General features: G+C 42.1%; 1 protein-coding gene across 1 annotated transcript in view; it reads right to left on the minus strand.

Annotated features, from left to right (window-relative positions):
- Nucleotides 1–13,161, minus strand: part of SLC25A27 (solute carrier family 25 member 27) — a 28,145-nt gene that overhangs the window by 13,152 nt on the left and 1,832 nt on the right. The window contains exons 2-6 of the mRNA XM_030886914.2: nt 10,793–10,984; nt 8,480–8,564; nt 6,184–6,306; nt 3,069–3,181; nt 2,471–2,555 (exon numbers count right to left, since the gene is read on the minus strand). Coding sequence (XP_030742774.1) covers nt 2,471–2,555; nt 3,069–3,181; nt 6,184–6,306; nt 8,480–8,564; nt 10,793–10,984 — 598 coding nt within the window. The remainder of the gene's footprint in view (nt 1–2,470; nt 2,556–3,068; nt 3,182–6,183; nt 6,307–8,479; nt 8,565–10,792; nt 10,985–13,161) is intronic.

Raw genomic sequence — 13,161 nt, forward strand, 5'->3', positions numbered from 1 at the left:
TCTTTAGAATACAATTAAAAGAACAATGTATTAAAGAAGTCTCAGGGTAGAGGTAGCCAGAATCCAAGAGAGATGGCAGAGCAATAAAGGCAAGTTTGGTTTCTGCCAAGCTCCTTGTACTGTAGTAAGCAGCATGCTTTGTGCTATTACCCCATCTTAGGAGGACTCAAAATGTAGGTTAAAAATAGTTAAGGTGATCATGGCCCGAGAGTGATGGGGCAAGTCTCCTGTTCTCCCCAGGTGAAGTACAAGATTAGTTAAATATAGTCCATCAGCATTAATTAATCCTCTTTGAGATAAACTACACAGTCTGGCGCAAGTATAACCTTTAGACGCTCTAACCGGCCCCTTTCCATGGTTGCTTTGCATGGCAATAGCCCCATGATTTCCAAAGGAAAATGGGAGAGTTTGGTTTGTTCTTTCTCCTCCTAGTTTCCAGACCACTAATTGAGCTCACACCTTTCCTCTGCTCCTCTAATTAACTAGCACATCTTCCTCTCTGCCAATGAAATCCTGGCCACACCTCATCTTCCTTACACCGTTTTCCCATTTTCCCTTCATCTCTGACTCCTCCTCTGCCTTCAGATGTTGCTGGCTTGTCCACAGCTCTCCGTGGTCTGGCTGCTCTCCTTCTCAGCCCCCACAAGCACTCTGTCCATCCAATGGCACAGCATCCAGAGCTTCCTGATCACAGCACACTGCTTGCCCACCGTGCTGCCTTGGACCTAACCACACCTACTCATACAAAACCCCAACTAGTGGCTGGAGCTCAAACATGAACCAATAGATCAATTTGGAACTTTTTTTTTTCTTTTCAAACAACTTGGTTGTTTCAGATTTAGGGCTAGAACACGTTAATAGGAAATCTTCTATCTGTCTGAAATAGATAGGACTGGTAGGCAGAGTAGGGCATGTTAGGCAGATTTATAACTTCCAAGATATCTATGAATCTTAGGCTAGAGGTGCTTTATTTTAAAGATCAACTGATTACAAAAGACCATGTAAAACAGTGGTTCTCAACCTGTGGGTCGTGACCCCTGCAGGGGTTGAACAGCCCTTTCACAGGTGTCACCCGATTCATAACAGTAGCAAAATGACAGTGATGAAGTAGCAATGAAAATAATGTCATGGTTGGGGGGGGTCATCACCACATGAGGTACTGTATGAAAGGGTCACGGCATGAGGAAGGTTGAGAACCACTGATGTAAAAGAAAGAGAGGTAATATTACTGTGGGGCTGTAGGACAGACTTGGACATCCCACTGGCAGTGTATATCATAACACGGGAACAGAATTGTCTGGAAAGGTGACAAATGGAAAAAGATGAGTCTGAGTAAAGTTAGAGGAAAGAGTCTCACAAGCAGAGTGTGCATCGCGAGGAAAGACCAGGGGAGGGAGGAAGGAAAGAGTGGGTAAAGAGATAAACAGGTTTATGGGGTCAAGGACAGAAGGGAAAGGTGACCCCACGCAGCACTAGGGGTGACACTTACTTGACATGACTAATACTACTTTTTCTGCTTGTATAATTATCATAGGGAGTTCTGAAATTTGGAAATGAGATCAGAAGCTAAATAAAACATCATCATGTTAATGCCCATTTATCTAGAAAGTCACTCCCTCATGATACCTTGACACTTTGTTGCAAATTAGATCAAGGGACTAGTGCCCCTTCTTGCAATGCCCTCTTTCCTGACTCAGCCCACCAAGGGGCAACACCCTCCAGAGTCCCTCGGAATTCTATCCTACTCTGTCTCCCTCGTGGCACCACTGCTAGAGTTGATAACCGTGGCTCACTCTGAACTGAATAGGAAGGAGTCACTTTGTGTGGCATTGTTAGATACCCAAACCAAACCACACCAAACCTCTGCAATCAAGTCAGTGCTGACTCCTCACACCCCTAGAGGGCAGAGCACAACTGCGCCTGTGGATTTATAAGACTAGTTCTTTACCAGAGTAGAAAGCCTCATCCCTCTCCTGAGAAGTGGCTGGTGGTTTCAAACCGCTGACCTTGTTAGTATTCCAACTCGTGATCCACCATGCAACAGGGTTCTTATTTACTCTACGGCACTGTCTTATTCTCCCCATTGGAAAGCTCCCCCAAAGGAGCTAGCTGTATTGCTTTTGTACATGCTGTATGGCCTTGCACAAGGCCTTTAACATAAAAGTACTCAAGTTGGTCCATTGAATTGAGTTAGAGAGTTGATCATTAGAACCCAATCCTGGCACGACTCCATGAAGATGCAGCTGTCTCGGGAGGTTCAGTCTGAAATGTCCAGCAGTTCTATCTCGTCCCCACTTTACCTGCAATCAACTCCAAGAAAAATGTCCCCAATCAGTGTTCCATCATCTTTTTCTAAAGGTGACATCACTATTCTAGATCAAAAGAGCCCAAAAGATTGTATTTCTTCCAAGAAAAGGTGATGGAGACAAAATAAAAAATCAGAAAGAGTCCAGTTTACAACAATCCCCACCTTGATAAGCCATGAGTCATTATATTGTCCTCCAGTGGCGTATTCAGTACCAAGTAGTGTTTCACTGTGTCGTAAGTGGTTAAATCTGGGGATAGAAAAAAAAAAAGGAAGAAGAAGAAGGCTTAAATATTAGCTCATTTAATAATGGTTGTCTTTTAGGCCAAGAACTATGCTAGGCTTGACGAATGAAAGACCGCACCCTTTGTTTTCACGCAGAGGAGAACAGAGCTACAGGTGGAGGGAGGAGCACGGCATAGAAGAGAGACAGACATTCAATTCTATCAATTGGACACCAAATCTAGCTGCACTTAAGGCCAGTGCCATCTCCAGACTTTTCCGTATTTAAGTTATTAAGTACTCTGCTAAGGTGGTATTTGAGCAGAGACTTGGAGAAAGTATGAGCAAACAAATCTTGCAAGGAGCAGAGAGATGGTGTCCCGGGCAAACGAACATAAGTCCGTGAGGCTTATCACCAACAGATGTTGTGAAAAACTATCAAAATAAAAAGTGAAGAGTGCCGTGTCTCCCTAATGTCAGCCTTTAGAATTATAACCACTAAGGCAAGTCGGACTTAACAGAATTCCAGACTCCCCATTACCTCCCATGTTCACCAACGCAGCTCTCTGTACGTTGGGCACCCATCCTGCCCAAAGTCCACGTATTCCTCCTTCTGCTAAGATTTTGGAAAATGCATGATGCACACCACGGAATCTAAGGAAAACAATCATGAACTGTTTCAATTAAGTGAAAACTCAAAAGTTCTCCTGTGGATGGCATGCCATTAGGTCAGCTAAGCTTATAGTTGGTTCCACGTAGGAGTGGGAAAGCACCTGATGTATCCCGAATTCCTAGGAATGACAAGCATACAGTCCATTCAGTTATGATTTCAGCTTTTCTTTAGAAAAAGGCCACTGGTTGATCTTGACACTTTTCATGTAAATCTTATAAGCTGTATCACCTCCTATCTTCTGTCACTAACCAGATTATAAGCCACATTTCATAGGATGAAGAGACACCTTAATACGGGATGGAAAGTGGTTGTAAGACTTCTGGATTCATTTCATTTGTAATTGGAAGATTTGTAAAGTTTTTGACTTGGCTGAATAAGGACAATAAAAATACGCACATGCTGACTCTTATATCATCTCATTTGAAAAGAATGGTATTTGTAGACCAAAAATTAGGAAAAGCATTATCATAAAAAGTGTCATAATTGGGTGATTTGGGTTTTATGAAAATGTACTACTTGACCTCATTTTGCTACAGATAGATAAAAGTCGTGCTAAACAATGGAAATCTCTGGTATGAGTGAAAAGCCTGGGCTTTCCATCATCAGAAATACCTAGCGTTAAATGCCTTATGCATCAATTACGAACGAACCCTGCTGGAGGAAACCCCAGGTGAAGTGGACGGGCACAGAGGCTGCAGCAATGGGCTCAAACATAAGCACAACTGTGAGGCTGGCGCAGGACAGGGCTGTGTTTCGTCTGCTATCCACAGGGCTGCTGGGAGCACCAACTCCAGGGTGCCTAGCAACAAGAAGTCCTGATAATGCAATGGGTTAATTATAAGGCTGGCAGTTCAAATCCACTAGTTACGCTAGGGGAGAGAGACTGGCTGTCTACTCGTGTAAACAGTTACAGAGTCAGAAACCCACAGGGGCTCTGCATTGACTGGATGGCAGTGAACGTGAGACAGCTAATGTGGGAAAGCTTGGATATGAATTACAAGCTATTTTGTCCCCAGAGTTCACATTCTTTACTATTACATTAAATCAATCTCTCTTTTTAACTGAGAAATTTTGGCATTAGGGACCAGGAGAGAAAAACAAACAGATAAGAAAAAAGAAAGGGAGGATAGGTTAGAAAATTAGACATTTCTAGATCCGGTGTCCCAGTGGCCATTTCTCCTCTTGTGTCCAAGTCGAGCAACACTTTTCCCTGCGACTTAATCATTACAAGTGCTACAAGATGACAAAATGGGCCCTAGGGGTCTGGGATTCACTTGGTGAAGGCAGCATGGTGCCTGCTCCACCTCTGCTGTGTGTGTGTCCTCCCTTCTTTGATGGCTGAAGGGAAACCTGCGCTCCAGCAGGAGGCCCCCGGACCCTCCTTCACCTCTGGCTCAGCCATTCTCCTGGGGTGTTCCGAGGAGCGGGACCCCTTAGTACTCAACTCAAGTTGTCCTGCATTTCTTCTCTCCTAGGAGACATCCCAGGGAAAAGGGCAGAAGGATTCCATCTTTTGCCTGAGAAAGCCGAGTCTGAACCTGAAGCTCTTTGCAGTAAGGCAGGCTTTAGTAATAGGAGGATTTTATACCACAACGAGAGGATTTTATACCACAAAAGACACAATGGAAACAATTCCATGACCATGGGGGAAAGAGAGCAACTCAAGACATAGGAGGTATGGAGCCCGAGGAGGAGGTGGGAACAATTAGCATGGGCGAAAGGGAAGGGGAAAACAAGGTTTCTGGCACCTTACAAAGCCAGGTACTTTACCACTCATGAAAACCTTTTGAGACAGCTGCTTTTAAAGAAGAAACACAGACCCAGCTAAGTCAGGTGACTTCTACAGTGCTGAGCCACTAAGGCAAATCAGGAATCCTACTCAGGAGAGAGTTGGTGATCACACTCTATACATCAGGCTGCAGCAGGCCATGGGTCTAGCTGCGAAAAAAGCTAGATGCATGGATAATTTGTGTGGAAGAGAACACACATACCATATTACATATAGGATAGCTCTAGCTCTTCTCTCTTTACCAAACATAAATTCAAAATTAGAAGACTCAGAAGGGTTTTCTTACCAAATATCGGATTTTGAAAGTCTGATTGGATTTGAGGGTCACAATCCTAGCCTCAATCTAAGAACAATTTGGTCTTATGACGTGGCCCTGCTTGATGCTTGTCTCATGAAGAGATCACTGAAGATTTGGGTGGTGAATAAACTAAATGGGACCCAGCTATTGAAGAAACAGGATCTGGTCTTTAAGGTTTGTCTTAAAACATCAGCTATCTAAGTAAGGCGTCAACTAAGCCCACAGGAAGAAGCACACCAGCCCGTGTAATCCAAGGATTGTAAACAATGCATGCCAATTCCAAAGGAAGGGACAGTATCAGAGCTTACAGTTAAACACCTGGTTTACAGAAGGCTATGGACGACAGTGGAAGCCCCAAATCCTTTTGCAGTGAGTACAAATGGATTAAGCCTCTGGTGAATCCCTCTGACCACGGACCAGGGATGTAAACAGCCTTGTTACCAAAGTGCAGTCGAAAGTGGATTATTGCAGAGGCAGGTTAAAAACTAACGCTTTATCATATGAGACCCACTTTTGAACCATTTCAAATTTGGCCTAGTATTTAAGATTTTCTGCTTTCTTTTCGACTTGAGTTTTTCTCTGTTTTAATGCGGTATGGTTACGTTTTTGTTTTCTGTGTATGTAATCTAGGTAAATTCGGTAAAGCTATCGAGACAGTAACTGCTCCGGTGGTTTCTTGTGGTACATGGCTGGGGGTGTTGAGGGAAAAGGAGGAGGCGATACTAAAAAGTACAAGAAAGAAGAAAATGTTGTGAGATTGATTGCGGAGATGACTGTACAACTCTTTAATATGACAACTATTGAATTGGCTGGCATATGAACTATAAAACTCTTAAAAACAGGCTCTGCTAGGCAAACACTCAACACCTGCTGGGATCAACTGAGTCGGAGCTTACCTCACTGGTTTTCCTTCAAGCTTCCTCTTCCCTTCCATTTGCATCTGAACCTTCACTAGGTCTGTGGGGTTGGCTAAAAATTGGCCAATAACACCAGCCATCATCCCGCCAATGACTGATTTCCTGATCATAAAAGGAATCACATTTTAAAAGAGATATGTAAGTTACCATTCATTTCATAAATGTAGTAGTGAAGCAATACTGATCTGGACAAGAGACAGAACAATGCAGACCCTGGTAAGAGATGTACGACAAAGTGAAGACGAGGCTAGAACTCAGTAAGTCACAGAGAAAGCAGATGGTTCTGGCAGGAGGGCTAACAGACCACGCAGAGTTGAAATAAACTTTTGAACTGATAATTTAATTGCAATTTGATTTGGACCACCAACCACCCAACCGCTGCCCTTGAGATGAGTCTGACTTATAAGACCCAATGGGACAGGGTAGAAGGGTTCCTTAGGGTTTCTGGGCCTGAACATCCTCCTGGGGGCTGACAGCCTCATCTGCTGAAAAGCAGTTGGTGGGCTTGAACCACAGGCCTTTTCATTAGTCTAACCCATGATGTCACCAGGATGCCTTAATTCTGATACCAGGAGAGTAAAAACAGCAAAGTTGGAATTAGCTTCATCGACCAACACTGCTAAGTTGAGTTTTAAAAACCACCACTTTAGTAGTTTCCCAAAGTAAAGAGGTAGGAAACTTTCCTTTCTCTGAAGAAACCCTGTTTCTAGACTTCTCTTCTCCTCATCCCCTAGAGCCAATAGTGACTACAGAAGCTCCCAACTTACTGCATCCAGGCCATTCCAACTCTGTACCCCACAGAGCAGCTCTTGGTTTCGAACTTCTGACCTTGGGTCACTAGGACACCAAGGCTCCTGATTCAATAGGGACCAAATTTGGACTAGTAAGTGGCTTTTGAATCCGTCTTCTCTCCATTCTTGCCTTCTATTCTTGCTTCAGGCCAGGCTCCAATAATTGATTACCTCAATTATTGCAATAATCTCTTGGGTTATGGGACATTATTTCCTTTTCATATAATATGGGAAAGAGCACCTCTGAAGTGTATCCCTGACCCCTAGCTCCAGTTACCCTGCTCTGAAGGAGCTACTCTGGCTAATTTCCCTACCCCCTTACAGGTATGCAAATGCGTTCACTGAATGCTTATGTATCACACCTTGCTGTGTTTTTAAAATGTCATTTCATCTTCATGTCCACCCTTTGGTACCCTCCTTGCAGATCAGGAAACTGAGGCATAGCGTAGTACCAGTACAGCCCAAATCACACAACTAGTGCATTGTATTGCCAAGATAGACATCCAGGCAGTCTGAGTCCTGCAATCACACTCGGTGCCGCTAAATTACATTTGATAGTTTGTGTGCATCTTAAAACTGATCCCTGCCACTGCATCAGGTGCAGCCTACCGTGTTTACTAGTTCTATATGCCACGGTTTATTTACTCATTGCCCTTGAGTTGATTCTGGCTGATAACCACCCTACAGGAACAAAGTAGAATATTCTCCAGATGGTTACCAAGGCTATACGAGGGGGTACCCTCCAAAACTGGAATTATTTTTTCAAAGCTATGTGTTTAAATTATTTTTACAAAACAACCGTATCACCTTCAAAGTACTCTCCATTACACTTAACGCAGTTGTCAAATCTGCGATTCCGTTCTTGGAAACATTTTTCAAACTCATCTGTTTGGAGGGCTGACATCACTTCCCTTGCATTTCTTTTTTCTTCTTCATCTCTTCTACATCAGTCATGTCCCTCCTCATTCGCAGAAACAAAAAGAAGTCGCATGGAGCGAGGTCAGATGACTAAGGTGCGTGGGGCAAGAGAGGCACGCTGTTTTTGCCAGAAACTGGCGCACTGTTACACACTTTATACGTGACATGTACTTGCTTTCATCATCTTATCCAGCCCTACAAAAAACAAAAGCTTGATGGTAAATATTTCTTTTATCGCTGAAAAGACTAAAGACCTAAAAGCTAAAACCGCTTTCCCAGGCTGTCCAATAGAAGAGCCGGAGGTTGAGGCCATTTCTGGACACAACGTTTCTCCGTAGGAAGAGGAACAAGGAAGATGTCTTTCAGGCTTCTTTTAATATGAGAATATTAAATACATACCATATACATGCAGTTGATAGATACAGCACAGTATCTGCCCCGCTATTTGACTCTTAAGCCTATAACTTGAGGTACTTTCGGTACAAATGTACAATTTTACAAACATCGAGTAGGTAAACATTGAAGTTTGGGGGGCAATAGTGCGTTATCTTCAAAACAAAACTTACCACAGGGGATAATGCTTATCTTCGCTTTTGCCAAACACAACCTCACGTAGATGTTCATACGTGACCATCCGACCTCCAGAATACACTGTATAAACACACCACGAGAAAGGCGGACTCAGTGTTACGTTTAACAGAATAGAAAAGACTTCCTGCTTTGGCCCAGTCTCGCTGTGTCTGTCTTTCTCTCTCAAGCCCCTCTCTGTGCTGCTGTTTGGCATTGACTGAAATGGGCCCTGTCTTTTAAAGCTCACTGCTCACCATCCCATTTTCTATGACAGATCCTCCCTCCTCTGCTTGGCTATCTCTTCCTGGTCCTCCAACACTCCACTCAAAGAACATATTTGTTTGGAAGTGTTATCATTTGTTTACAAATTAACTTGATTTTCTTGTTTCTCTTTCCATCAGAGGCAGCTTCCCTGTCCTGTCGTTATCCACCCTAAAGCACAGAGCTTGTTGCACAGCAGGCATCGTGCTGAATAAATAAGTATCACTTCGCTGAAGAGGTTACAGGTGCAACTTTCCAGTCAAGTGTCAAGCATAAGGAGTGTATCTGAACTGTAAACCGATTCATAATGGTCAGTGAAACGCAAAACAATAATGAGAAGCCAAAGAGAAAATACATAAAACAGACGAGAAAAATAAACTTTAAAATCAGCACATGGTATTCATACAGGGAGAGTCCTTGGAAATTTCTGGATGCCTGAGTAAGATAATAAAATATATACAAAGCACCCACAACGCTGTATCTTTCTGGGTAGTTCTTAAAGAGTATACTCTAAGCTACTCATCTGAGTAACTGGAGCTTTAAACATATTAAGTTGATGGAGATTAGTATGGGGCCCTTTTATGATCAAGAGTCTCATAATCTAAAAATTCCAGCCCTGTGAATATCACTTTGGAAGCAGAACAGGAAAATGTTCTCAGTTTGTTCCAGGATTACCACTGTTTTCCTTTATGAGTGAGTACTGGCCACCTACTTAGCTGAGTAGTCTGGAGAACTTATATTGCATTCACTCTATTGCCAGAGGTGAATTAATCAGTTAGCCGTGTTTGCCTTAGTAGTACAACCATTCCTCAGTTATCCAGATGGTTTGGTTCCAAATTCCAAGTCATAGGAACATCAGGGTTATGTGAAAGTGGAGGATGACTACATCAAACCACAAAATGGAAGATGACTTCACTGCGTGACTGCCGGATTACATCATTGCATAACTGTCAAATCACTGGGAATCATGGTCCAGCAAAATTGACACATAACCTCAAGTATCACATTCAATGTTAATCTTGCCTGTCATCTCCAGGTTTGTTAATAACCAGATGTATATTATTATCATGTAATGTAGTTGGACAGATCTTTCACTATTGTTATAAATGTGAAATTACACATGAGAAGCAGGTGTAGACGGGTCTCTGATTTAAGAGATAGTTTCATGATTATGAGTTAAATATACTTTAACTTCCAAGGAACATACAATTTTAAATCTGATATTTAAAGAACTAAATGTTATTAATTGTCCATCCTTTTTCTTAATGTAAACTTCTAATTAGGAGAAATCGCCAACATACAGAGAAGTAGAATCATATCTAACCCTCTGTATATTTATCAAAGAGTCCTGGTGGTGGTGTAGTCCTTACACATTGGGTTGCTAGCCGCAAGGTCAGAAGTTCAAACCCCCAGTTGCTTCTTGGGGCTAAGATGAGGCTTTCTGCTCCTGAAAGAGTTCCAGACTTGGAAACTCTGGGCCATGTCTACCCTGTCCTGTAGAGTCACTGTGAGTTGGAATCAACTCGATGGCCGTGAGTTTGATATTTTTGCTTTTATGTTTATCATTGGGTGACACACATGGTTTACATTCAGTTTCTAGCCCCATCATTGGTAGTTTGAACCCACCCAGTTGTGCTACAGAAAAACAAAAAGCAACCCAAAACACCCCTATGGAGACATCCTAGTCTGTAACCCATGGGGTCTTCCTGAGTTGGGAGCAATTTCACCAAAATGGGTTTATACTGCTCATTGAAATTTATCAGTAGCTAGTATTTAAGCCATGTGTGTGTCTTTTCTTTTTCTTAACCACTTAAAAGCCCATCAAGACAGTTTATCCCGAAATACTTCATTGTGCCTTTCTGAAAATCAAAGCCAATCCTTCCTAGGTAATAAACATTTTCTCATGGTATTATCTCCTCCTGATATTCCCTGAATAGAAATCGGTAAAAACAAGATGGTTTGGGGACACAAAAGTAAAATGAACAAACCCTACAGGATAGAAACACAGAACTTCTAACAAACTTACCAGCGAAAATCAAGATAAATACCTACGTGTCTGTAAATGGCCGGGGTCACTCCTTGCCAAAGCTTCAGAAAGCCTTCCTCGCGGACAATCCCTAGGGCAGTGCGCATCATGCCCCTGTAGGGGGCAGAGGCTCTGGCACCTTCTCCCAACCTAGCAAGGGCAGCTTCCCCTTGCATTTGGAGTCGAGTTTTTGTGAGATCCAGAGGGAAGGTTGCTAAGAAAACACAAAGCAAGAGGGGGGAAACCCCACAATATTCAGAGAAGTGCACACACACGAAATCCTCAAATCGTAGCTGTACTATTTTCCTCCGTGAGATTAGTGGGTCCCAACTGTGGATGACATCTAAGATAGGTTAAGGAGAGGGTTAACAATAAAGACATTTCCTGGCTTCATGTCTACAGATCTAATTCACAGGAGGGTGGTGATGGTGGGGCTGTTCATAAGTCTTGGTTTCTTTCCATAGGAAATTTAGTGTAGCATCTGCTTTAGTTCTGAATTTTTGCTTTTCCAGTGGGAAACAGTTTAAAGAATTCCCATTATTAGTGATAGCCCACTAATTGCACCATTAAAAAAGATGCATATAGTATTTTTTAAACACTGTTTTTTGTATTGGTAATAGCATTGATGTAAATGTGAATAAACAAACAGACAACCTGGAATTTTATAATTTTATGGACTTTCATATGCAAATGAATCACCACCAGCCTGGAGAAAGTGCAAGATTGAGTGCAGAGTGTTTTCGTTTCTACAGAAGTGGCATGCTCAGTATTCCTTCTCTTAAGGCATACGTTAAGTTGTTTTCCAGCACCAAAGTTTTATATATGGTATTCTCATAGGCTCTCTCATACTGACTATTTTTTCCTGCTGTGTACATTTGTAATGAAAAGAGATCCTTTAACCTTGGAACAGAATGAAGTTAACAAGTTGCTCACACAAAGTAGATCAAATTAAGAATTTTATACACACAGTATTCAAAATAGCAAAATAACCACATTCTGATGAGTCTATCAACAATATTGATACTATCTGGGCTTTTTCAGTACAAAACCCTAGTTGTACCTTTTCCAAGATTGGAAGGCTATGAATATTCAATCTTCTTCGTGGGCTTTGGCAAAACCTCACTATCCTGCTGTCCATTTCGCTAAGAAGCAAATGGTATATAAATAATTTAAATGACTTATTGACATGTGAAACCTGGAAAGTCCTAAGACTTAGGGGCCTGAGTGTTTTACTATGTAGTCAGCTGCGTTTATCAGAAAACATTAAGGATAGCATTGAGAAGAATGGCAATTCCAGCCCATTCAGTGGTGCCACTGTGTAACCAATACAGAGGCCAAGAGGCCTTGTTCATTCCAAATACAGAGAGAACATCATGGTTTATTATCAGGGAAAGTGTAAGTCAAGTTGTATCCTTTCACCATATGTATTCGGTCTGTATACTGACCACATCATCCTAGAAGTGAGACTGTATGATGATGTGCACATCATCCTAGAAGTGAGACTGTATGATGATGTGCACATCATCCTAGAAGTGAGACTGTATGAAGACAAGTATGGCACCAGGTTGGAGAGAGGCTCCGTAAAAACCGGTGAGATGTGCTTGATACAACCTTGCTTAGAGAAAGCCAGAGCCCTAGAAGCACCGATGGCGAAGATCGCAAACGATAGCCTTTAGTACAGAGTCCACCTCCACATAAAATAAAATTAAAAAGATGATCACCCCTGGGCCAATAAGCAATATCATGATACAAGGAGAAGAGATTGTTGCCACATAATTCATTTTGCTTGGATCAGCAGTCAAGCAATACAGTTGAAGAATTATATTGTGTTGGGAAAATCTGATGCCAAGCCTTTGGAATAAAACTATCTACCTGTGCAAAGTCATCAGAAGTCGATTCTGGATGCCTGAGGGAAGAGTCAAACGGTCTCTTAGGTTTTCTGTTGCTCCTGCAGGCAGATATAACGGTCTTTTCTCTAAACTCTTAAGATATGTAATGGTGCCTTCAGTAAAGTATTAAACAGCAATGACATCGCTTTGAGGACTTAAGGTGTGCCTGACTCAAGCCAGGGTATTTTCAGTCACCTCATATGCTTGTGAAAGCTTTACAAGGCATAAGGAAGGCTCAAGGTTGAAGATTGGGTGCATTTGAGTTATGAATACTGAAAACAGTACTGAATATACCATGTTTACCTGCTATGTACATTTTGAATTAAAAAAGAGGTCCTTTAACCTTGGAACAGAATGAAGTTAAAGAGCTGTCTACAGAACAAACAAAGCTGTATTAGAAGAGTACATGCAGGACCCTCATTAAAAGCAATGATAGGAGAGACTTTGTTGGGAATGCAGAGTTGATGGAAAAGAGGAAGACCCTCAATGCAATGGATTGACA

Source organism: Echinops telfairi, unplaced genomic scaffold, assembly GCF_000313985.2.
Source record: "Echinops telfairi isolate 266 unplaced genomic scaffold, ASM31398v2 ScPeMD7_3533;HRSCAF=4204_1, whole genome shotgun sequence".
NCBI classification, from domain to species: Eukaryota; Metazoa; Chordata; class Mammalia; order Afrosoricida; family Tenrecidae; genus Echinops; species Echinops telfairi.